The 25,459-nt window shown below is 41.1% G+C and overlaps 1 protein-coding gene across 1 annotated transcript; it reads right to left on the bottom strand.

Moving 5' to 3' along the window:
* Window positions 1-2,739: 2,739 nt before the first annotated feature.
* klf13 (Kruppel like factor 13) lies at window positions 2,740-25,267 on the bottom strand. The gene is made up of 2 exons (XM_056739597.1): window positions 24,184-25,267; window positions 2,740-9,552 (listed from the first exon to the last, which is right to left on the bottom strand). The coding sequence occupies exons 1-2, from the start codon at window positions 24,626-24,628 to the stop codon at window positions 9,227-9,229; spliced, it is 771 nt and encodes a 256-aa protein (XP_056595575.1). The 5' UTR covers window positions 24,629-25,267; the 3' UTR covers window positions 2,740-9,226.
* Window positions 25,268-25,459: the final 192 nt, after the last annotated feature.

Raw genomic sequence — 25,459 nt, 5'->3', positions numbered from 1 at the left:
CTCAGATTTTTACTGCAGTATGATCATTCACTGTGCTGAGAGAATTAAATGCTGCGTGTGTGTTAATGTCTTTATTTCTTTCTGTCTAACTTTTGAATGCAGCTCTTTTAAGGTAAACAGGTGGAGCAGTACAGCACAGTCATCTTTAGATGCCATAAAACAATTTCACGAAGTAATCTTTGTGAATGATTCATACGCGTATGTTATTGCAAAGAGTTTGTTTTGTAATCTTGAAACATTTATAATAGCCATTAAAACGTTAAGACTTGCCCCACCTGCTCTGACTTTTTCAGATGACATCACAAACCCTCGTCTATTCCAATTTATAATGAGCCAATCAGATACTGATGGATAAAGTCCCACCCCGATTCTTTCTATCGCATCATAGAGGCAAAATGAGCTGTGATAATTTCATGTTGAATACGTGTTGCACAACCCTTACGTGACACTTCCTTGAAGCATGTATGTATAATGAATTATAAAGAGTTATTAAAGGGTAAAATGCATTATAATTCCTCATAATGTGTGTTGTAATGCATTGTATGCAGTTGTAAAGAATTATAACCAATTTAAAATGTGTAGTGTAACAATGAATAGTGTTATAATGCATTAACTGTAATAACAATTATTCATAAGACATTACAATGCATTAAAAGGTGCATTACAATGCTTTAAAACTACTTTCATAATGCATTATACATACACGATACAAGGTAAGTGTTGACCAATATTTTCCACAAGGTAGAATGATAGAAAACTTATCATAATCACAGAATGCCAATATCAATATAACTATGAGAATTATGTTGTCAAAACATTATGTTGTAATAGATCCAAAATAAATAAAACAGTTATATTTTGCTTCTTCAGTGTATCGCTTGCCAAGAATTTGTGTTTTTCATAAAATTTGTCAATTGTCCTGCGACACAATTAGTAAAACTACCCTGCAGAATGAATTATACATACTGCAACGTATTACCAGAAATAATTCAAGACTTGTTTTGCACCCGTGAAAAAGACTACAGTACACTGCATAGCCAAGAATAGCATTATGCCTGTATTCAAAACATATTTAAAGACATGATTAGTCACAGTATACCCTTATTTACACTACTGTATATATTTACTGTAGCAAGAGGAGTGTGAAATAGTATATATGTGTCTGATACCGAGTTGGTAAGAATATGTGTCTGCATGTGTTCATGATGGACAGACAGAACCAAAAGAGGTGAGCAGACTTCAGATTTCTTCTGGCATATTTGATGTGTTTTCTTGATTTTCCGTAGGCTTGGAAATGAAAACGTGACCAGAGATTTTCTGGTTAGTTGGTGGGTGGTTGTGAATTTTCAAAGTGTTGCTTCATTAACTGACTAGGACAAAATGTGGGCCACACATTCTTTCCTATTGAACCGGTTCTTATTTGATATTGTATCCTTTCAGATATTCAGACAGACGTATTTCTTTAAGCTGAAATATATCAGTTTACACACATGGTGGATGACGCGGCATACACGTGCCAACCGCATTTTGATGGTTTGATATCTTGCATCGATTTTACTCTCTGTGTTAGCTAGCGCATATTTAAAAACAGGGTGTTTTTTGGCAATACTTCTCAGAGTTTGCATCTTTCTTTGGCATGTTGCACTTTTCCAACAGCGAACTGTTTAACCCTTGTTTGCACACGGTAGATTTTTAATACTATATAGTGCAAGAAAAGCAGAAGTCTAACGCATTGCTATAAAAAATGATGCTAAAAACAGCACATTTTAATTTATAAAAATCTCTGGCAACACTACAGGTAAAGTGAAGGCGACCATCTGCTTCATAAAAATGCATGACACCGTGTGCACGTGCCAACCACATTGTTCCTTTAATCTCCTGAACTATTGAACCTCTGTGTTTTTCAGCCCAGGTCTTGTTCAGCGTTGCGAATGACTAGACCGAGAACCTATAGCCACCTGTTTTGTGGCCTTTGATGACACTGCATCCGTTCCCTTAAATATTTGCATGGGTGCAGATATTATGCCAAGAACAAGGTGTACTGCACTTCCTACATACAGACGTATTATTTCACAAAATGGGCATTTCTCTGTTCTTATAAGCATCCCGGTGAGAAATAAATACAGCCATTGGCCGCCTTATAAAGGATTTGAGTAATTGTGATGCAAAGTACGCTGAGAATGGCTGCATGCCAAATCTTTTGATATGTGGAGTTGGAGACTGCAGTGCACTGAAGGCTGCCAAAAATACTGTGCGTGTCATCCGTTTGGTATCAGTGTCTGTAAGATACCAGGATATAAATGAGAAAATTTTTATTGTTTAGTTTGATAGATTTGGGCGTCATATACTTCATGCAAATGACCTTGATGAAACAAAAATATATGGGTATATAATAGAAAATATTATAAAATAACAAATTTACCGTTGAAACTAAGTGCGTATATTTCTCAAAACTGTGTATTATTCAGTACGCTTAAATATATTAAAAATGTACTTTTCTATATATTCAATGATTCAATATTTACACAGTTAATAAATAGAAAATATATTTTCTTTGTGCAAGGCAACTCTTCTGGTTTTGTTTGAAAGTGGTCTAAATCTCCAAATAAAACCCAAAAGGGTTCAGGGACCTAATATAAACACTGCTGCAACATTGCATAAACAGCCTTCTGTATCGCCTTCTTTATTTATTTGGTGCAAAGTTGCCTGGAAGTTTAAAAAACGACATAATCGGAGCCCTTCGTCTTATTTATGAATTTATTCTCAAATGTAAACTTCACTATTTCATGCATACAAGTTAAGACAACATACATTATTTGACAAATTCTTGTTAATTCTCATATTTGCATAGGACATCGTCACAATAATGTCTAACATGTAAAAAAGAAAAGGTCATAAAAAGTACAGCAGAGCAACCAGAGACCAGCAACAATAATATCATCTGAAGAATTCGAGGAACTGTACAACTGTAATACTTCACTGTAGTGATTTGGTTGATTGCAAAATAAAAGTGACGTTTCGCGGCAGTTTTTTCTGACTGAGGTTATGGAGAGTGTAACTGGCCGTTGCAAGAGAAGAGCTTTTGTACAAAGTAGAGAAATCCCGGGAGACGGGAACTCGGCGGCATGTAATCACTGGAGCAGGCATCACACGGTGTCATTAAAATATATTGTTAAAATACAGACAGATACATACGATAGGAAGGCATGTCGAGTTCACGCGGCGAACATCTACAGATTAGCATGAGGCCCCTGGTGCCTCACTACGATTCACTATACAACACTTATTGAAATCTCTTAAATGGTAGGTTTGGAAAAGTAAGGTTTGGATTGAATTTTATTTCATATCAGGAACATCTACGGCGAGAGCCTATTTCACGGATGCCGTGCCTGAAGAGAAACGTTGCATGGAAATTGCAGTGGAAGATGTAAAATGTACTTTTCAGTCTTTCAAATGGCTTTTTCACAGTGTTTGAATTTCAGAGTTGGTTTCGCAGAGCATTTATGGGACTTTATAAGAAATGTCAATGTGAAATGATTTTTAATGATGGTTTTGTCTGACAGACTCTGCCCGAGCGAGTGACATCGTGTATAGCATAACCGTGGAGTTAGATCACCGTCACTCCATAACACCTGGGCTTCGGAGACAAATGGGCACCCAGGCGCTTTCACAGGAGCGAGTTTGTTCTAACCTAACCCCACACCTTGGCAGACAACCAGACTTGTAAAAATGACCACAGCCCTCAAAAGCAGTTAGTGTCTCCCGTGTTGAGCACGAGACTAAACATCAACAGTCAAATCTAAGCCAAGGGTTAAAACCTAAATCCACTTCCACCCTTTAAAAAATGAGAAGCATCTATTTGTAAGACCTCAACTAAATTATGTTTGTTAGTTTGTGACATTGAAAATATTCATTTTTAAAGGTGCAGCTGCTTTCGGCGATTCCTAAACCGTGTCGACATCTCTGAAGCTTTGAAAACAAAACCCCTGGCATTAGTAAAACTACTTATTGATTCTTTGGAGAAATATCTAACTGCATACGCACAGTGAAAATGCTTTATGGCCGATCCGTACAGAAATTTTCCATCGTTTTTTATGCAAACACGACGGATTTTGCGTGCCGCGTTTTAAAGACGCCTTGTCAAGTTGAAACTTAAGCGAAGCCCCGCCTGTGTAAACGCAAAAACGTCTATATGAATCAGGTTTTAGAGAATAAGGGTTATTCATCTTCACTTACAAGTTTAATCTGGATTTTCTGTTTAAAGCCTTGTTTGATTTTTTACTAAAGTAAAGGAACAGTATCTTGTTTAAGTTACGTAACTTTTCCCTATTGAAACACTTGTTTCCCAATCTGTCAAACGGCAGGCTGAATTCCAACTACTGCAACATTCATAGTTCATTCCTGAAGCCTTTGGTAACAATAGATCAACATGAGACTTCCAGTGCAGTCACTCAGTGCGAGATTATCGATAATGTTAAAGGTAAGAGCCATTCTACCAAACTATAGGTCATGGCACTACAGTGTTCTTGGCAAAAGCGTCCTAATTCATCCTTCAGTATCCTTATCAGCAGTCACTGATGTCACTTTGGAGGGGAAGACCATATTTATCTGATAACTAAGCGCACAGACTTGGCAGCCATCTTGTCTTGTCTATTCTCTGAGAGGGTTTGATTCTGCTTAATTTATCAGAACGTGGCATGGCTGAGTCGTGACAGACCGCGTAGACGATAACCGAAATAAACGTTGGGAGAAATCTACACAACAGAAAAAGGAAAAACAAATGTTGAGTACCGGACAAGAAGAGTCGTGTACATACATCACAGTCAAAAAGACTTATTGTAAAATAAATACATACAAGAAATGAAGCTTTGATGCATTGGTTGGATATAAGCAGCAAATTTATAGGAAACGTAATTGCAATCCTTTGGAATGGTTGAGCTTTTGCTTAACATGGTGAACAGGTTAATGTCCGAGTTTTCACTAATATGCATTTGTTCTGTACTGTACAATGACAAATGTAAAACTTAACTAAAGAAAAACAATATAATCAAAGTACATCAAGATCACGCCAAAATAATAGAAATACTCGCGCATCTAATACAGCACACACCATTCACTCGGCTACATACACTTAAAAATGTACATCACTCATAAAAAACTGTACAAGGTCATTTACGTATCATTGTAGAATTGTCTATAGGTTTGTGGTGAAATAAAGATCCCCTTCTCATGCCTTTGGCACTCATTCACATGCGGTTTGTCAAATGTAGGATCAACGCCTTGCCTTGTCTGTGCTAAATTTATTCAGATGCTAGCAGTTGTATACAAACAAATACATTACTTAATGAGCTGGGATGCAATGATTCACTTCAATACGATGCTTTGTGTGTTGTTTGACCCTGAAAATTCATAAAAATATTGTCTTTACACGTACAATTCTTTCAGATATGAATTCCAACAACATTCCCTTCCCAGCCACATCAAAAAAAGAACCATAACCTTCTCGAATTGTTATAGAGGTATGTTTCAAATGATACATTATGAACACAGAGGTGGCATTATGTTAAATAACAAAGAACAATACAAACAAAATGAATGTGTGACTATCTACTCACAATGATGTGGTCTCTATGGTTATGCGATATTGAACAGGAGTATCAGCATGGGGTCTCATGCGATGCATTTGAGAAGGGAGGATATTTCCCTCTGTCTTATTTTATATCCCTCCGTCTTCTCAAAAGGGGAGATTACACATCTATATGCTGCTATTGACAGAGCTCTATCAACTAGCGCAAGCATTGGCGCAGCAGACTTATGAAACACCAACAACAATATACGTCAATAAAAACAATAATAACATCATAAAAGAATTAGAAAAATACAACCCAACGCAGACATATTTAATAAATGAATGTGAAATTAATACAATGTTCCGATGGTTTGTGATTGGTGGGATTGTGACCTGTCATGACCTTGACATGTTTTCAACTTTTCAATGGTCTTGCGTTTCATTCAAGTAGTATTGATACAGTGAAAAATACAAACCCAAGAGCGTACATGCGTGTTAACCCATACAGACCCAAACTGTGAATGGTTGTACGTTGAGAAAATACATTTCTTCAGTATGTTTCATCAGGAAAATATACATACTTTGTTGCGTAGACTTTAACCAGTACCCAAATGTGAGATTTTTGTTGCCTACGGAGTATCCTTAATGGTACCTAACAGGTGCTGGCACCAGTCTTACTGAATTTGAAGTACTAACAAATAGGATTTCAGGTTGGACTGGCCTTTCACTGCCCTTGTAACCTGTGAAACTCTCCACTGACCAGCAGCGGGGTGTATTCACAGTTACAATGAAGGGCAATTCAACGGAGCAACTATAAATGGCTATACGATTGAAATTTCTTGCACACACTCAACAGTAAAGCTGAAATTCTAAGCGAGGAATGCGTTTTAAAAGCCACCTAGCTGAACTCCCCGATCGCTTTAGAGGGGTACCTCGAGGGCGTGTCCGCACGCGGCTCACCATGCGGTTTTATTGCAGAAACACTGCTGCCGTGGCACTGTTTATTTTGTTTGGGGGTGTTTTTTTACTTGAAAGAACGAAAGAAAGCCGTGATTATGAGGGGCCCCTGGGAGGGGGACCAGGGGGGGGCTAGGAAGGATAAAGGGGGGACAAGGCCTGGCATTCACTGGCCTCCCCACCTGCTTGTCAAGCTCTGGAGCGCTCGTCCAGCTGGGCAGCTCTGATGCTGGTCATTCTGCATTGGAATTTTAGGGTGGAGAAATAAAAGGGATGATACTTCAATATGGCTGGTGTTGATTAATGAGCTTATGAATATAGAGACTACTTAAAAGTGTTACTTTAAGAAGATTGCGTGTATGGGAACACGTGACAGAAAGAAGCAGCGCCACAATAGTTTTCATAGCGGTGCCGGACTTCCTAAAGGGTTCTGTGTGTCTTTCGCCTGAGCGAGCCCGGCTGGGGCTAAAAACGCAAGAGAGATTCTCACAGAGACCCTTCGTCCCCGACTGTAGCAACAATGGACGGTAAGCGGACAGATATGTATGAACATATGTACAAATTTAGTAGTAATGTGAGTTTTTTTTAAAAGCCCCCTTTAAATGAGAGTCAAGTTTGAAAGCAGCTGCTTTTGTGGTTCACTGAGGTAATGCATTTAGCGGTCACGCTGACGTAACAGCGAGGCCTCGACAGTAAAAAAGAGTGTGTGTGAAGATTTCCCTGTGCTTGTGGAAAAGCTTGTAAAGTACAGTAATTTCAAAGAAGGAGAAGAGAGAATCTTGTTGCCCAAAGTGCCAAAAAAACACAGATCTGCGAATTCCCATAATCTCCAACATTCTCACGTCTGACGTGATAACTTATCACAGCCATTGTCTCCGAGCTGCTCATTCGGAACCCGACTTCCTGTATTATAACCCCCCTTGGTATGCTGCTTGAATAGCGTCCAATCAGACTGTGCCATTTTCCCTACCGCACTGCATTGTGGGATGCTGTTGGTGGGAGGGGATGGGAAGTTTGTTTCTGAGGGAGCTGACTGGGTTTTTCTTCTGCGAGAGTGCTCGGCTGGTGATAAAGCCTCTCAGTCTTTATCTGTCTCACTATGGGTCAACCCCCTCGTCCCTGCCTCCTGCAGATAGCCTTCTTTGTTCTCATTGTGGGATGTTTCTGTTCTCACCGCCCATTGTCCCGCTACCTAAACATATACACTTTAGTCCTCACGGAGTTGTAAACCGATGTCTAACTAGTGATATTTTAGATGTAATCACTTCGCTTTGTCGCGTGGCACCTGGTTAGTACACAATGTAAGGACTGAAATGTTTGCTTTAGCTCTCCATCCTTATTTCCCTTTAACTCCCACTCATTCTCAACACATCGAGCGAGTGAGACGAGTGCGTAAAGCTTCACCGTAATAGCTCTCGTCTCCCTGGCTAGTGTGCTAAGAATAGCCCTGTGTGGGTTGATGCAGTTTCCTAAGTGGAAGGCCTCTGCAGATGGAGCCGTGCAGAGGGCCAGGGCTTCTGCTGTTACCTGAGAGGATGCCAACATCCCTCCCTCGCTACCTCCCTGCTTCCTCTGGGCAAAAACCTCTCCGTTCTCTCGTTCACACCTTGGCCTTTGGTGCATTTTGATCATGTGCATTTTGTCTTACTGCAGCCCAGAAAGTCCGTCTGAATATGTTGTGTATTGTAGCGAAGAAACCCTGAAGTTGACGAATGTGCTGTTTTTTTGAGGAAACAGCTGCTTTGAAACTTTAGCCTCTGCGAAGGGGAGTTTTCATTTAGTCCACTGAGAGAAGTTGAAGCGGTCTGTTCTCCACATCGGGGCGGCTCGTGCATGTAAAGGCGGACCGATTACTACATTCGAGAGGATTCCCTTTGAAACGAGGACCCAGCACGGCTTTGTACAAGGTCGTTGCTGGTTGAAAATAAAGTCGAGTCCTTTCCAGTCTTAATAACAACTATGCCAACCCTGCCACTCTTCGACAGATTTACAAAAAAAATCAACAATAAAAAATAAGAGCTGATTTTAAACAACTGTTACAACCCATAATCCGTTCCCCCTGATGTGAAAACCGACCAAAAACAAGAGTGCAAAGTTTCCTTTCGTCCGAGTGTAAGGCTGTTTCTTAACTTATGTTTCTCTTCATTCTTTCAAGCTAATGAGGCCATTCCTGAGCAGGGCGCGAAATTCGACCTCTGTCGAATTTCCGAGTAAAGCGATGCTTGTATTGTGCAGTCAACGTGAATATTAAAGGAGAAAAAAACTGTTCTGGATCCTGAGGTGTATGTGTGCCCCCGTCCCTCACCCGTTTTAAATAAAAGAAAGATGAAACGTAGTTTACCTGTCAAACCTTTCAACTTTGTTGTTCACATGAACAGAGCGGCTTCTATATCAAAGAAACGAAACAAAAACGTAAATGGAACAGAGGCCGTGGCCAGAAGCTATAAAAATACAGACATATGGTACATTGTGTAAATATTGCCATGTGGAAAAGGCATTTTCTTTTTTGTGTCGTTTTTCTCTTTAAGGGTTTGCACAAGAAAATTGCACTACAAGAAGCAGTTATGTACAGTACAGTACACCACAGCGAGCGAAGGGGGGAGGTTTTAGCATAGGCGCTAATGCCGCCAGTAATTTTTTAGGGAGGGAAACAAAAAGTCTGGTGAGACCCAGGCGCTGTGGGCAGAAAGTGCGGTCAGGTTAAGGCGAGTTGGCTGGGCTGAGGGCGGGGCTAAGGGTGGGGCTTGATGCGTCGGAGCGACTGTAATCGCTGAGGGAGCCGGTGCGCATGCTGCTGGAGACTGCAGCGCTGCCTCCCCCGTGTTGCCTCTTCAGCATGGCCGGCTGGAAGTCGGAGTGGCGGCGCGCGTGCTTCATCAGGTGGTCGCTCCTCATGAATCGCTTGTCGCACAGGGGGCAGCCGAACTTCTTCTCGCCCGTGTGGGTGCGATAGTGCCGTGCCAGCTCGTCGGAGCGAGCAAACTTCTTACTGCAGTCGGGCCAGGTGCAAGGAAAGGGGCGTTCTCCTGTGACAAAAGCAGAACACATAAACGTTAGTGTCTATTCAACTTTTGGTATCACAAAGACATAAAACTTGTTTTTCAAAGCAGAGACGGGGCAGACACTTTACATTCCTATAGACTGCTGTATACTCTTTAAATTATTTTTTGTCATCAATAAATAAGTTGTTCACCTGCATGTTTAAGAACATCTGTCTTTGACATTGATTTGTTGAACAGAAACACCAACCAAGAAGGTGTTAAGGAGACCACGTCATAAACACCACCATGTGTCGCTAGCAGTGATAAACAGGGTTGACTACACCAACTGAACCCAGACTTTTTTTACCCAGCCCTTGTGTGGACAATGAACTCTTTCAGGCCCCGAAAGCCCTTCTGCGCCCTTTTTTTATTCTACACGGCCCCTATAAGTTAGCGCAGACATGCCTTGTTGATATAATAAAGCCTTTTACACTCATCTAGAACCAGTTTTGTGGTTTCTCATTTCATGACCGTTTAAAAGATACGTGGAAGCAAACGTTGAAACAAGAACATTGCAGGAAAAAAGAAGCACTCAGGGCCCATAAAGCCCGAGAAGTCAACCCTGTTACACACTACAACAGTGAAACCATCACAGACTCAAGAATCAAATCTCAGCTATGACGACACAAACCATGGGGGATGACCTGGACCATTGAAAACCAGGTCACGCTGGGGGCTTTTGGATCTCAAAATGGGCACTTTTGAAACAGACGTGAAAGACCTGATGCTGCACAACTATTTATGAGCTGGCGAGTAGCTAATCCTCTCCTATAGAACCCTACAAAAGTCTGCGAAAAACGTTTCTTCAATCGCTAAGCTGAAAACAGCAAACACATTAAAAACCAGAATGCACTGCATTAAAATTGAACCATATGTTCAACCCCTCCAAGCATTGCATCATGCTAATTGGAGAATTAAGGGAATGCTAGCAGGACATGCATCACTTGAGAAGATTACAGGATTTATGGCCAAACCATATACCCTGATGTGATGTTTGTGATATCGGAACACGTCAAAATAGCTTGTGAAGTTAGCTTAGTTATTCAATTCCCGCATCATCACCCCCACATGTTGCTGAAGCAGACATAGAGTTTAATTAGGCAGGTTAATAGGCTTTGCCTCGGCTTGCACACTGACATGAAACTATCAGCACCTCAAAAGCATGGGAAATTATACCCCACCCCATTCCCCATCAGGCAATAAAAGTAGGCTTTGACACAAATCCACCCAAAGCCAGATGGGACCATATATCTCGGTTTGGTTTCTCAGCAGTTTCCCATGAAACATACAAATGCAGTATACCGATATACCGTGATACAGCATATATTGAAGTTACATTTCACAGGTTGAATTGCAATAGAAAGATCTGCTTTTCTTATTTCATCAGCTATTCAATAGACATTTACACTCTGTTAGCGGCCCCACTAGCAGGTCTCGAAAACCCTGTTGGTCAACGTATAGGTAAAGTATGTGTGAACTTCAAAATTTTCTGTCTGAATGGCAAAAGCCAGACATTTCACTCAATACCCAGTTAAATTGAACAGAACAGGCAAAGTACACAGCGATCCAGACAGCTTACTGCCGCTGCCATTGTTTAGCGGCTTCCACTTAAAAAACAAACGACTTCAAATGAACATATACGTGATGCCAAATTTATGTGTGGGACGGCAGCTTTGCCTGGGTCCCTTCCCCCAACTGTGGTGAGGTTATAAAGGAAAGAACAGCAGGCGAAGCAAGTCTAGACTGTCCTTGTCTAAATCTAAGACCTGTCAGTGGCATTCACACAGACCTGCTCCCACCACGCGCATGCGAAACGCACCTATGGAAAAACGTATACAGAACCACATGACAACACGTGCAGGCTTGAGAATGTAGATTGTGTATGAATAAGCTTTGTGAACATAACACCCTTAGGCTAAGAGAATATATTTTCCTTTAATATTAACTGTTAATATATTTATTAAATTATTTAATTACTTTAATAGATATTTTAATTATAATATAATCACTTGATTACAATAAATGGAAAAAATATGATCTCATAGATTGAATTATATTTTGTAGTATATTATCATATATTGTTTGTTTCATAAGGGAATGTTTATGCAGGTTAACCTACTGTACATCAGTACAAACCCCCACAAACACATCACTCATGCAAAAACTTAAACCAAGTTACGCAAATAAACTCTTGAGCTCTCATTCCCACGAAAACACACAATCTGATACTCATTTGCCCCACACATACAAATGTGAAAAATATACAAAATCACAATTTAAATCATCTAACACTCAGACGTGACACACCCGTATGACTTAAGCGAGTCACTGTAGTTTCTTCTTTAAACATCCTCATTCCAGCCAGTATTGTGAAGTATAAACATCAATAGAGAAGATCTAACATTAGCTCGGCTCTTAAGGAAACATTTGGGGGTGGAACGCTGGATAGGTTGAGATTCCCCCTTAAGGGACGACAGGAGCCAGCCTGTAATTTACAATCGAATTAATGAACGGAGGAGTCTGTGGGAACACGAGGTCGTGAATTGTGAGTTATAGTTTTAAAAAAAGTGTGCCGCTGCCCGGCAAAGGTATAAGAGTTGCAACAGCATGAATATTTCACAGGTTAAAACAGAGACGGGCAGGGCCGGGTGTCGTGAAGGAGTGACCAGCGACTGCAATACAGCCCACAGGTGCAAGTCTAATCATTTTGAAGGCTACTTATGTTCTTGAGAACGAAGAGTGAGCAGACTACAGGGTATTTTGAATATTTGACCAATAAACAGAACTGAAGACGGCTAGTGCTTCAATATTCTATACTTCTACATGACAGATAAACTGTAAAAAATGGTCAAAAAGGAAGCTGTGGTTGCCAGAAAAGTATAAAAATATAGGAAAAATAATACGTTCATAAAATATACAGGAAACATGTAAATAGCTTTGCAGTTTAAAACTGTAAAAAATATGGGAGCACAATGTTATGCATTACGTCAATTTTGGTATATTTTACCATTCTTAACCATGTTTAATACGTTTATGAATTTTCTCAAATTTTAGCTTTGTATTTTATTAACTTATATAATTAATAACATACATTTATTTTGTGACTGATAATAGTAAAATGGACGGCCACATGATGAATCAAAGTTCATGACAAGAGGCCTTTTTAATAGACCACCGACCAATACTTGTATAGGGATGGTGCACAGTGTCATGGGCACAAACACAAATCTCGATGAGGAGTAAGAAAAAGGCTTTTAAGATTAATTAAAGCATGTTAAATGTAACAGAAAATGCCCTAATGTGCATAGCTGGCACAAAAAAAGAAACATGACAATTTAAATCAAATATCAAAAAATGTAAAGAATCACGTAGGGAATTATGGGAAATTCCATTTGCAGTTTTTCACCGTACATGTAATGGTGACTTGCATTTTTAAGTTACTAAACACAATTTTAACAATATACTTGTCTAAAAGTATATTGTAATATCATACTTTTTACATTTTATAATTTACATTTTATTTGATTGTAAAATAATGTAATGTTGTCTTATGAAATATTTTACTGTTTTCACAGTAAATGTGAAAATGTTAATAGTAAATGCACCGTATTTTAGTGTTGAAAATGACAGTATATGGTTGTTTATGCCAGATAACGTTCAGTCTTCAATTCTGCACACTTGACTGTGCTAGTCCAGAACACTCCTGAGGCTAATATGCAGGTAGCTGGTGTGTGAGAAACTGTTACACAAAAACATGATTTCGTAACAAAAGGACATTTCCATCCAAATGCAATGTTCTTAGTCACGGTCACACTAACAAGCCGAACATTTTAAATGGGGCACATTTCCAGGAATATCATTATGAACGAGGGCACTCTTGACGTGGGTATGAAGGAGACTTATGTAAGTGCTTGTGTTGTCCAGCGTGTGGCAGTTTCATAACAGACGGCAGTTGTTGCCAGGACGTCAAGATCCTAAGGGGTGACATGGGGACATTATGAATACTTCTTATTTTATTCTTTGGGGAAAACAACGCCGTAGCCCATGGTGCAACTGCATCGTGCCGTTCATGCAAATGCAAGAATCTCCCACAAAATATGTAAATCTCAATTCCATGTATAATTTGCAATGTGGCTAAAAGTTGGAAAATGTTACCGCTCTGTGATCCTACTTATGGGATTTTCCGCCCTGGTGTGGTGCAACCAGGACTCCATGAACCCATGTCATTGCAACAAGGGATGGAAATTAGGAGAGGCTTTGGATTCTACCCAGCAACGGACACAGTGACCCAGTTACCCTTTGCTGCAGTTACATCACAGTAGCTTGTAGAGACATCCCATAGCTAAGGTAGCTGAGCAACTGTGTTTCCCTTCAGAGGCGATACCATTATGTTACGAAGAGCGGCCTTACATAACTGTTCCCTTTCGGGGCCACTGGGTCAGTAAATAAACTTTCGTCACGAGCACATAAATGCACCGCAAACCCACGACTTGATATCACAGAAGGAACAGCTTCAGACTTCTTCGCTGGACTTTGTGATATATCATTAGGAAACAGGAGAAGGAGGCCTTTTGAGGTAAACGGTCTAAGGTACAGACATCTGATCATGGCACTATCAAGGCAACACAAGTGCAGACTGAATGCCGATCTGGGAGACTTGGTGTCGTTCACCTGTTCCAACAAGAGCGACCAGCATCTCTGTGTGAACGAGATAACATTCCTCAGGTTTCTTCAACCGTAAGGCCATTTACGCAGGGAGACGTAGGTAGTGATGGAGAAAGCCAGCCGGTGTGAGAGAAAGACAGGGAAGGGCCGTAAGACAGGCAAACAGTCATGGAAACAAATCCTAACCGCTGTGGTCTTCTCCAGTCCACACCTTACTATAGTTTTAAGGGCAGCAAACATGATTTTCATACGAAGACTTTGCATTTGCCCTCCAGACACCATCATTACATCCCTTACAGACTTCACACAATGAACCACATAAAATGGAGGACAAGCCGAGCAAACAGTAGAAACCTTGCACTACATATTCACTTAATTCATTTCGGATTATAAAGGTCAGGAGTCAGCCCAGTGCAAGCTGGTAAAAGTATAAAAGCCATACATTACCAGTCAAATGTTTAAGATGTTTGAAAACAGTATTGTAGACAATATAATCGTTACAACATACAATTGTTTTATTATAAAACTAAAAAAGGCTTTGAAATGGATGACGGAATGGTTTCGGAAGCACACGCCTGGCCTGAAGTAAACTTGCTTTATGTGTTTGGTTATCGGTATTTATTGTATATTAATCGCATAAAATGAAAACTACTCAACAGTTAGTGATTCTTTGCGGAGGTCTACCGGAAGTTAGGTATGGCCCACATAACACTTGTTTATATTCTTGTCGCTGAAACAGTCTATAATGAAGCTTTTAAGTACAATCAAATTGCCTTTAAAAGTCTATTTAACTTACTATTTTAAATTTTGTCCGGAGGTGAGTTGCTGTAACATGTAATAACCTTATATGACTTAGTATGAACTATACTGGGTCAAAGGTTAGAACACGTCAGCGAAATGCTTCTCATCTTAAAACGTTTTGGTCTGAAGGTGTTTGCTTAAATGTCTGAATTTGTCTTGTAAACAAAAATATAATTGTGCAAATTAAAAAGTGTGATTACAAACTAAAAGTTTATTTAATAAAAAGGTCTTTGAAATGCTTGACTTTGACTAAAAAAAAAAAGTGTAAGAGCTAATAAAAGATGGCAACTTCTTCAATATGGTTTAAAAGCATCATCAGATTTCTGCAAATTCTATGCAGAAGGAGGCTACGCTGAAGATGCTAAAATATTAAACAATGTGTCTAGATTTTTTAGTCACAACCGAATTCTAGTAGTACCATTTTTGTTATTCCACAGTTCTAATAAGATTACAGTTTTTTTCTAAAATGTGGAAAATATGAGTAGGCGTTTTAAAGCTTTTGACCTGTAGTGTACATCATGTTCGGAAAAGATTGCCAAACTATACCTAAATGAATCCGTAATTACCATAATTTATCTAGCATCACCTTATGAAATGTAACACACTAGTGTTGTCTTTATTTCTAATTATTGACATTTTGCATATTTTTAAAGTTTTCCTATTTTTATGTAATTGTACTTTTTTTCATTTTATCAAAAAAGTGTTATACATATTTGGGTAGACAATCTTAAAGACAGGATTAGCACATATTCCTTCACTAATTTTAAGCCAGAGGCAGAACAAAAAAAATAAAACATGTCAAACACACCAAGACATGTAGCTTGCAATATCACATGTAACAGACCCAATGATGTACTGTATATTCTGATCAGATCAGTTGTTCTGAATTGGAGCCCACCGCCTCTCACAGTGTCCTAGCCTCAGGCCTAGCATGCACCCTAAGCGTGCCGGGTACGTTATCCATGGCAAACCATGAGAAATCTGATCTCTAAAACTGCACCACATATGCAGCTGCAGCACTCACTAGGTTGTAATTTATTCCTGGTGGGTCATGCAGGAGTCTGCCAGCCCAAACTCTCAATGGTCGGGTAATGAAAAGACTGCTTTGGAAACGGGGGCAAACTTAGACTGGATTCTTCTCAATCCCCTTTTCCTAAACCCTAATTTTTGCAAGAAAGTTCTCTGCTCGTTTCAGCACAGCAATTTAGTTTTATTTCTTCCTCTTTATCACCAAAGCTGTAAAGATTGCTCAATGACCTCATCGCTACCCCACTGACACAGGGAATTATGGGAGTGCATGCAATCCCATCGGCAACCATGCTGGGAAAGAAATATGGGTCACACCCTCCATTTGACTAAGGATGCCAAGAAGTGAGTTCATTGGAGACCCAAAAACACACAACTTGAGTCCAAACATAGCTTGGACGTTACAGCCTCCGGCAACTTAGCAAAGGGGAATCATCATCATTTCTTAGACGCAGCTTTGTGAGAAGCGTATGGAGGGTTGACTGCTGACGGACCCAAAATCGTTCCTGTTGGTTTGACCTAGATTACAGCATTTAAAGTCGAGTGTGGGAATGGAACAAAAAACACAGAAGTACATGTGCGTGTGTTTGTGAAGGAAGGGGGTGAGGGGAGGTTGTCTAACCACACTGAGACTCGGTGAGTCAGATCAAGCTTTCGGTGCTGTGTTCGTGCCAGAGCCTTTAAAGAAAGTGAGGATTAATGCTAATGGAGGTGGGTGTATTGGAGACATTACGTATAGGTCAGGTGCAGTGATCGGGCTTTGACCGAACACGTCTGGAGACAGGGTGACAAAAGCAACTGTTTTGAATTTATCATCATCTTTTGTCTTTTTTGGAAAACGCGACAAACCACTTGCCTTTCAGTCGCACATTCTCCTCCCGCTGTTGGGAAATGTGAACAATAGCATTGGCCTTGTGTCTGACGGGATAGTGTTCGCCATCAGGCGTTTCAATCAAGTCCTCCGAGGCGAGTAGACATAACTCACTCCTCCCAGCCTATACAGCATATGTGTGCACATGGTCTAAGAAGTACTATACGAGGAAGCACGAAGCAGCCACAACGACTGCAGATTTATGTTCCATCTCCTTTATTTTCCCACCTTGTGAGAGGAGCGCATTTCCCAGCATTGACCTACTCATCATTTTAACCCTGTAAATGAGCTGGAAAATGGGAAGGCTTGATTATTTTAATCCCGTTAAACAAAGGGCATGAAGACAGCTGTAGTCATAAACCTGTAAACAGTAACTGGGAAGGGCAGGGCAGGGCAGGTTATGTTGGGCTGTCATCCATGCCTCCTGTTTACAGACAAGACACAGTAAATCTTTAGTACACTAAACTAAATCCAGTACAAACTGGTAAAAGTGCTTGTGAAGGCTGATCTATAAACAATTTTCCCCTTTCCAAATCCTGATATTTCTTAGAAAAGGCCAAACTGTTCTAGAAACCGAAACATTTAATCAAAGCTGCACAAGTCTCTGTAAACATCATCACATTACACAAACTTTAAGATTGTTAAAGTTTAGCTTCAGTACTTAGACACCATTGACAGCAGTATCTTCCCTCGAATGCGCAATACCCAGTTCAGCCCCCCCCCCGACCACTGACTGTCCACTGAATGGTCCTTTTCATCCCGCAACCACGCCTGGCAGGGCACACAGGCCAGGATCCTCCACATACAGATTTATTGGACAGTAAGGGTCAAACATCTCCCTAGCAAGCGCTAATGTCAATATAAAAGCCTGGGAGGCAACCCGAGGTCTGGCACGCAGTTGAGAACAACCTCTCCCTCTTTTTCTTTCCGTCCCTATCTCAAACACCCAAACACATGCATTGGTGGTGCATCAGAAAAATCCACGAATCAGGCTGCCAGCAGATGCAGCTGAGCAAATGACCTACATCAATGCAAAGCTTTGACAACAGATCCCACCCTGTACCCACCCCCACACTCCTGCCTCTGCATACAGTATGTCCCCACCCACCAACTGCAGAGTTAGCGCCCCGCGACGAGCTAGCGTGAGACCTTAAGCTGATGGCTCACGCTTCAGGAAGTAAAAAAAATACAGCAGATACCCTCTTTCCTGCCCTGAGAAATCGACACCCTTATATGTAGCTCATGTAAAAAAGCAAAGAGCTCCAGCTATACAATGCCTCAGCAGTTCACCTTAAGGCCCTACGGGCGGGTGGAGAGGACAGAGGGCAATGGGGGGAGGGCTGGGTAGGAACAGACCGGCTTTCATAAGACTCTGCCAAAGCGAACTAAAGCACACATGAGCTCAGCAGAGTATGAGGTGCTTATAGGAAGTGGCTGCCTAATACCAACTCCGGTGCATTAACCGTGACTGACGTGGTCTAACGTATGGCAAATTCGGAGTTAGCGTGTTGGTTTTTGTGGCAGCTGAAGAATGTATGCTCTTCCACATAGCACAGAAATATAAGAGAGCTGTATTCCCGTCAGTGAGGGCTGCTTTAGGAGAGATGGATGACTGCGAAACAGTGGATGAGCGCATGATGAAACACCCAAGGGGCTTCACCACTTCAGCCTATCATATCTGAGAGAGAGATGCAACAATGAATGCTTTCTACCAGTCACACAGAATGGCAAAAAAATCTGAAAGAAAGAGACTGTACCAGAACATGGATATAAAGAAAATCATAAAATTTTACTTCAATTACATACTTTACCTCATCGCTTTGTTTATATGTACGCTCAAAAAGTAAACACAGATACACACAGAAAAAAAACTTGATCTCTGCCCAAAATAAAATTATTTCCAATTAGGGAAGCCGGTGCACATCCTGAATGGCAAGTGGTTCAGCCAAAACCTGTGCAACCTTGTGTATAATTTCTAACATACATTAAAGGTAGCAGGCCAGGGGTGTGGAATGGAAAATAGTTCTAGTCACGGAGGACAGAATCCCTGTCGTGAAGCCATCACCTCTTCACTACGCCCAGGCCTGCCCCAGCCGTGGCGTTGTGCCCATCGCAGGGCAGACGTTCCCGAGTCACACCCATCCTCTTAACCCCTTCCACCTGAGCCATGGGCAGGATGACTCCATCTCTAAATAACCCAGCAAAAAGGAAAGGAAAAAATTGCCTGACAAATCACTTTAATTTTGCATGCATTCACTATAAACAGGGGCGTGAAGGAGGAACCCGCTGCCCTAATGTGCGCTGGAACCAGCAGTCCCATCTATTGTGTAGGTTAGAACTTTTGTCAACCTGCAGTTTTCGGTCCATACAATAAATTCTATACCAAGCCCCAGGAGATACAGCAAGGCCTTCAATCCACAATGTAAGACTTTCAGAGTTCACAGCCAAAACAAAGTAGTAGGTCAACTGTGAAATATGTCATTATGGCTTTTGTTAATGTCTATGTTGATGGTGTTTGAAGCGTATGTATTTATGAGCAACATACGCCGACAGCATGAACTCAAGGTTGTGACCCTGCCCATACGAGTTAGAGGTTTTCCCCCAACAGACATGACTTAAAATGAGATCATTCTTTGTCAACTTACCCACATATGTCATAATACCGGACATTGGGACTGCAGAACCAACCTAAAACATGTATTTCCGTTGCTTTATCTAGCATTTTAAAAATGGCCGAATGTAGCTTCTGAAGAATAAGTGTTAGGTCATCAGTTTTGCTTTTACAATGTCATAGCATCCTCCCCCGACAAAAAATCTTTCTTGTCGATTTGTGACAAAACTTGTCGTTCTCTACAGTCGAGGAAAAGCCGTTTGAGTTGCAGAGGAACCCCGCCTCCGCATACTCGCAGGAGATCAGACAAAGCTGTCTGGTAACCTTAGACCCTCAACCTGCTGAGTTCCCCTTCGCTTCACCAACCCAGACAGCACAATGAGCAATTTGTGTGGCGCATTTACCCTCATTTTCAACATTGTACCGCTCTTCGCATTCGTACTTATCGTCTCAATTCAGGAGAGAACGGGAGGATTACAAAACCTCGGAGGTGATTTCTTTTAATCTCCCTCGCACGACACATCATACAAGAGAAAGATCTGAGCCATGCTATCAATATTCAAGATTCTCTCAAGTACTTGGCGTGCTTGATGTGGTAACGTGCCCTTCCACTTTTATGCAGATATTCACAAGGACCAGCGATAAAGGAGTATTCCAATCAGGATAATGAGTCTGGTAACTGGGCCCAGATGACATTACGGAGTTGTACAGCGAACAGATTAGATTATTGGGCAAAATGGATTAACCCAGAACATGGGGCCGTGTGTACCCGTTCTGATCACAAGGCTCTGTCGTGGGTTTGCAGAAGAGTGCAATTTGTAAAGCCAACAAACCAAAAATTTCAGCCTTTAGGATTCTTTAGAACTATTCTGAATTATATGAAGAAGGTTCTGAGAAAATGTTATTCTTGCAACTGTAAACGTGCATACATTTTTCATGATGCATGGTTGCAGTAATAAAACAACTGTTAACTTTGAGTTGCATGCTAGGTATTGCATGCAAAACACTTCTAACGTGAAGGGAACTAAACTTATTAGAAGTCACATGCAACAAAAGGACAAAATGTCATCCCTGCATACCGAACAGCCAGAATGCGTCACAGCCGTGGCCTTGGCAGCCTATTAAAGTCATGTTACTTCCTCTCTCTGACGTGAAACTTGCAGGTTTCACGAAAATCGTTTTGTTTGTTCCCGGATGGCCCCACACCCATTTCATCTGCATACTTGCCTTCAACTGGCTCATGCCTAGTTCCTTTTCTCATCACATGTCAAGTGCAATCTATTACATTAATGAGAACGTTATAAATTATCGACAGCAAGCATATTGCTCACCATTAAGGTTAACAGCCTACTGAATCCAGCCCAAGCATGTCTTAGATTCTGTCCATCTGTTTATGAGAATGATTAATGATTCCTTCCTTATGCAGCCACATGTTCTTGAAATTTTTATAGTTTGTTCTTTCTACCTTCTCCAACTTTCCACTGTGTCTTTTTTTTTTTATTTTGCACGGCCCTTACACATATGTCAAATGTTTTGCTAAATATTTCCTAGGCCAAAATCTCATCTTAACATGACTATAAACCCCAGTTAAGTGGAGATCAAAATAAGGATCCACCTAGACAAAACGTTCAACTGCCAGACAGTACAGAAATCTACCTTTGAAGGTCACTGGAAGGTTATGCCGCTCGTTACCACAGTGCACAAACTTACAATACATAGTCTTTTCTTAAAAAGACAGAGCTACAAACTGCCCTACAGCCTAAAATAGTTTGTTAGGCTACTATTATTTTACTATTTCTAATTTATGGTCTAAGAAAGTTAGTGAACAGAGTCATTTCAGTCTGCAAACAAGTGCTCTTGCAAGGATGTACGAGCTAGTAACGAACGATTGTAGAGTTCAATAAAACATAAAAGGCCCTACGCTGACAAGATTATCTTTACTAACCTAACAATGTAACCTTTTAAAGCACAAAGACAAATATTCCTTCCGTTAAAGATTATTACTGAACAACTATTGAAACAACTGCAGTTGCATGTGTGCCGCAGTGCATTTCAAAGCATTAAACCAAGTTGCTTCTTTTGATCATGACAGTACATCTGCTACAGCTCCATCATAAAACGCTGCTTTCCTCCAGCAAGCTAGCACATGTGATATTTAGACCCACCCCTTCCCCTCAATGTACTCATCGAATGCAAAGGCAAAAAACACAAAGTGCACTCGCACTGACTCTAAAAAAGCATTACTAACCTTATTTCGAGGACTCCATGCTTTTAACATGAAAAACGTTGATATGAATAATAATAAAAACGCACATCAACACCTGTTGCATTTTTCAGAAATTGCTAATCAACGTAGCTTGACTAGCATGGTGGCATCTCTCTGGATTCAGCCCAAGCTTTATATTACCGTATATGATGTTAAACACATCTGCAACACCATGATCTAAAATATCTGGTCTGGATGTAACCACATGACCAATTTTAGCTGGAGCGAGACAAATGATTCAATGCAGGGTTCAAACCAAAGCCAGCAGGGAATTCAGGGCGTTGCTGAAGTCAACCGAGGTCTCCAGTACTCTTGGCTCCCCAAAATTTGTTTTAATAACACTGTGTTCCCCCTTCAGTTCAAAAGCGGTGTGTCTCTGGGAGAAGGATCTATCCTCTCTTTGCTCTATTGGTAGAGACTGATGGAAAATCTGCTGAGTGCTTAATAAAGGCGCCCAAAACGGTGCAGGTTGGCTGAGCCTGGGCTGCTGAACTCAAATGACCCACATTCTCTGATTACCAAAACAAATGAGATTGAACGCTCATTGTTTAACCGAATCATGGCTGGTGGCAGTATAGCGGCTATAGTGAAACTAGTGAAGTCTATCAATCTGGAGAATAACACAAGTGAAAGAGGGGGAAGTTTCACAAACTGAATCAAATTCAGTAAATTGTGCTGTTTATCTACTCTTGATGACTTATTTTGACATGTAAACATAAAAGCACACACATGGAACTCAACTGGAGTCAAATAAACACTTTTTACAGAACAATATGTCTCAAAGTAGGGTGGTGTGTGGAGTGTGCGTGCTGACATAAACATGTCATTATATATACCGTAAAAAGACCAAACCTATTATCAAGCGGAGTAAAATTCAAAGGAACAGCAACTGAGAAGACGACACACCCACCTCGAGTGGGAAACTAGATCAAAGCTGTTAAACATGATCCGTGTGATATCCTTTGGAATATTACCTGGCCCAAAAACTCCACATAAAGCTCACTAAACGTTGCTTGAAAGCCTGTAGGCCTATTAGTTTATCAAATGTGTCAGCTAAGAAGTTAATTACGCTCTTAAACATAGAGTAAGCCAAAAAGAAAATGCAAACAAGACAAGCGTTTTTTGAATTGGCACAATGGCAACGTGATGTCTATGTCTGAAATTGAACCATTATACATTCATATCAGCCCAACATCAGACAAAGAATCTATAAAATAACTGTCTTTCAGATAAAATCTACTTAAACACATCTACTTATCTCACATTTATCAGTTTATGTAACCAGAGTGTATTTCAGTAAACCCTTTAAGTATTTAAACCTTTCTGTGGTTTATCTCTGATGTAAGGCCATAGGTGTTTCATTTCATCTCTGGGTTTCCTGTCAGGTCTTTCTGTTGTCTGGCATTGATAATACGGTGTGTTTCGTCCACGACCATTCCTACAAAACGTGTAATTTTTTCTAGACGACTTTTCAGCCATAAGTGTCAGTTATAAAGGGGGAAAGGATCTTTTGAGGTGTGCGATGAGGCACACCGCGACTCTGAGCTCGTCTGGTCGAGTCTGTTGCTGGCCAGATCAGCTGGCAGTCTGTCTGACGGGGGTGTGGCACATCACAACAAAGAACAGTCAAACCAGCAACCGCAGAAGTCTCACCAACCCCCCATCTTTTATTCATTTTACATTTCTTTTCACCCCCCGCATTATATCTAACGGACTAACGTTAAAAAGTTCAATCGCGCGAGTTTTTTGAGGGATGGATCAGAGCCGCCTGCGCCGCGACCGGTTGACTACGCTGACCACCAACAACGCCTCCTGAAAATATAGACTGGCTTTAAAGGGCGATTACATCACGGGGTGCCTTGTTTCGCTTTTTGTCTTTCTCCTAAGCAAACAATGTGAGCTGGTTTTATGTTTTGCGATGTTATTTAATGCGTAGAGCGCTGCGCGCGTCTGTATGCGCGAGCACATGTTGTAAATGGATTATTGGGCATGTGTGCGGGGAGTTTGCTGAGAAGGGATATAGGCGAGGCACTGGTGCTGTTTACCATATAGCTTGTGGGCGTGACACTATTTACAATGCTACTACTTACCTCAAAAACACTTCTTCTTTCCTTTAAAACAACAGTTTCGATGCGTAATTGTATGTTTTTATATAGGATATCGCGATACTGGGCGCGCTTCGCCGCGGCACAACAGTTGTCCCATCAACTAAATGCTTGCGGTACACAATGTGCTGAACTGTACAAACGTGCGCACGTCGCGAAAACGGCCAAACATCCGCGTGTCGTTCACTTTTATTTCATTCCCCCCGAGTAAATCCAATGTTTACATTTGATACGCGAACCGCAAACACACTTGGCAGGAATGAAAACTGACCTGTATGTGTCCTTAGGTGGGCTTTGAGATGGGACGATTTCCCATAAACTTTCTCGCAACCTGAATAGTGGCATTTGTGCTTTTTCTGCGGGGGTTCCTGCTCAATTCGACCCCTAAATCGTTTGCTTCTTTGTTTAGGTGAAGAGTCGGCGGAGATGGTGGTGGTAGGTGTGGCAGAGTTCCCATCATCTCTGGTCAGGGCTGGTGTCGCGCTCTCTTCCTTTATTTTTGCCTGCTCGGCAAAATTGGCGGGGGTCTGCTGGTTAAAATCCGCCAAAATCCGAGCCACCACAAAGAGAGAAGCGTTGTCTTTCAGGTGCTCCTTGGTGTCTTCGTTTCTCTGTGCAGCCGCAGTTTCGGGCTTGATCTCTCTATTCCCTTTAGGAGCGTGAACAATTGCTTGGCTGGACATTGACACAAGGCACTCTGCTGCGAAGTGATCCATTTCGTTGAAAAAGAAAAAAATGCCCCAATGTTTCTTTATGACATTCAGACCCAAAGACACCAGACCATTCAACTCGGTAGATCCCTTTGTGTGATGCTGAAGAGGTAGCTCTCACAAGCAAACTCACTTTGCGCTACTCTTACCGGCTTTTCAGCAACACTGACATCCTGCACGCAATTCATGCGAGATCGAGCCGTGAACGCGCAACGCCGACCGCTTTCTTTCTTCAGAGATAAGTTTCCGGTGATGAGAGCGTTGAAAACTTGTCTTGATTCAATATGAAAACTCCCATCGTGGCTGTAGTCCTCACAACGTTAAAGTGACAGTATGCCGTGCGCCGATTAGAGCTGATTGTATCCATGCTGGGGGCGTGTCGGCCGGTAGCGTTTGGCAACGTCGTCAGAGCGGACGCGCGATCATTGGATGGCGACGTGTCCCTCAGTGCTCTACCTTCCTTGCCCCCAAAAACTTTAAGAAAAGTATCAGAGAAAGTTTAGTAAGAACATGGGTGGATTGTTTTAATATAGATGTGAGGATGTCATTTAATTAGAAGCATTATATGCTGTGTTTTGTTAAGTATTGACATCAGTACAACGCATGTGATGTATACATTTAATCTGTCCTATATGCTGGTGCACCTTTTTAAAATAAAGTCGTATCTCAGATGAATGCATCTAATTTATTTATACATTTTCTTGCCTTGTTTTAATATATCGCACATAGAATTCTTCTTAAAGAAAACAGGTTAGTCTCAGTGATGCATTGGTTTATTCTGTTACAGAGACTCTGTACAATAAAATCTCTTTCACGTGACAGACCTCTGAACTCCTG

The sequence above is a fragment of the Triplophysa dalaica genome, chromosome 24, assembly GCF_015846415.1.
Source record: "Triplophysa dalaica isolate WHDGS20190420 chromosome 24, ASM1584641v1, whole genome shotgun sequence".
Taxonomy (NCBI): domain Eukaryota; kingdom Metazoa; phylum Chordata; class Actinopteri; order Cypriniformes; family Nemacheilidae; genus Triplophysa; species Triplophysa dalaica.
This window is presented reverse-complemented; position numbering and strand designations above follow the sequence as displayed.

Bases quoted from the DNA above. Each gene is read 5' to 3' on its own strand.
- klf13 (XM_056739597.1), bottom strand. From the start codon at position 24,628: ATGGATCACTTCGCAGCAGAGTGCCTTGTGTCAATGTCCAGCCAAGCA. The intron at 9,553-24,183 runs GTCAGTTTTCAT...CTTTTGTCACAG, and splicing joins CCACCTAAGGACACATACAG to GAGAACGCCCCTTTCCTTGC.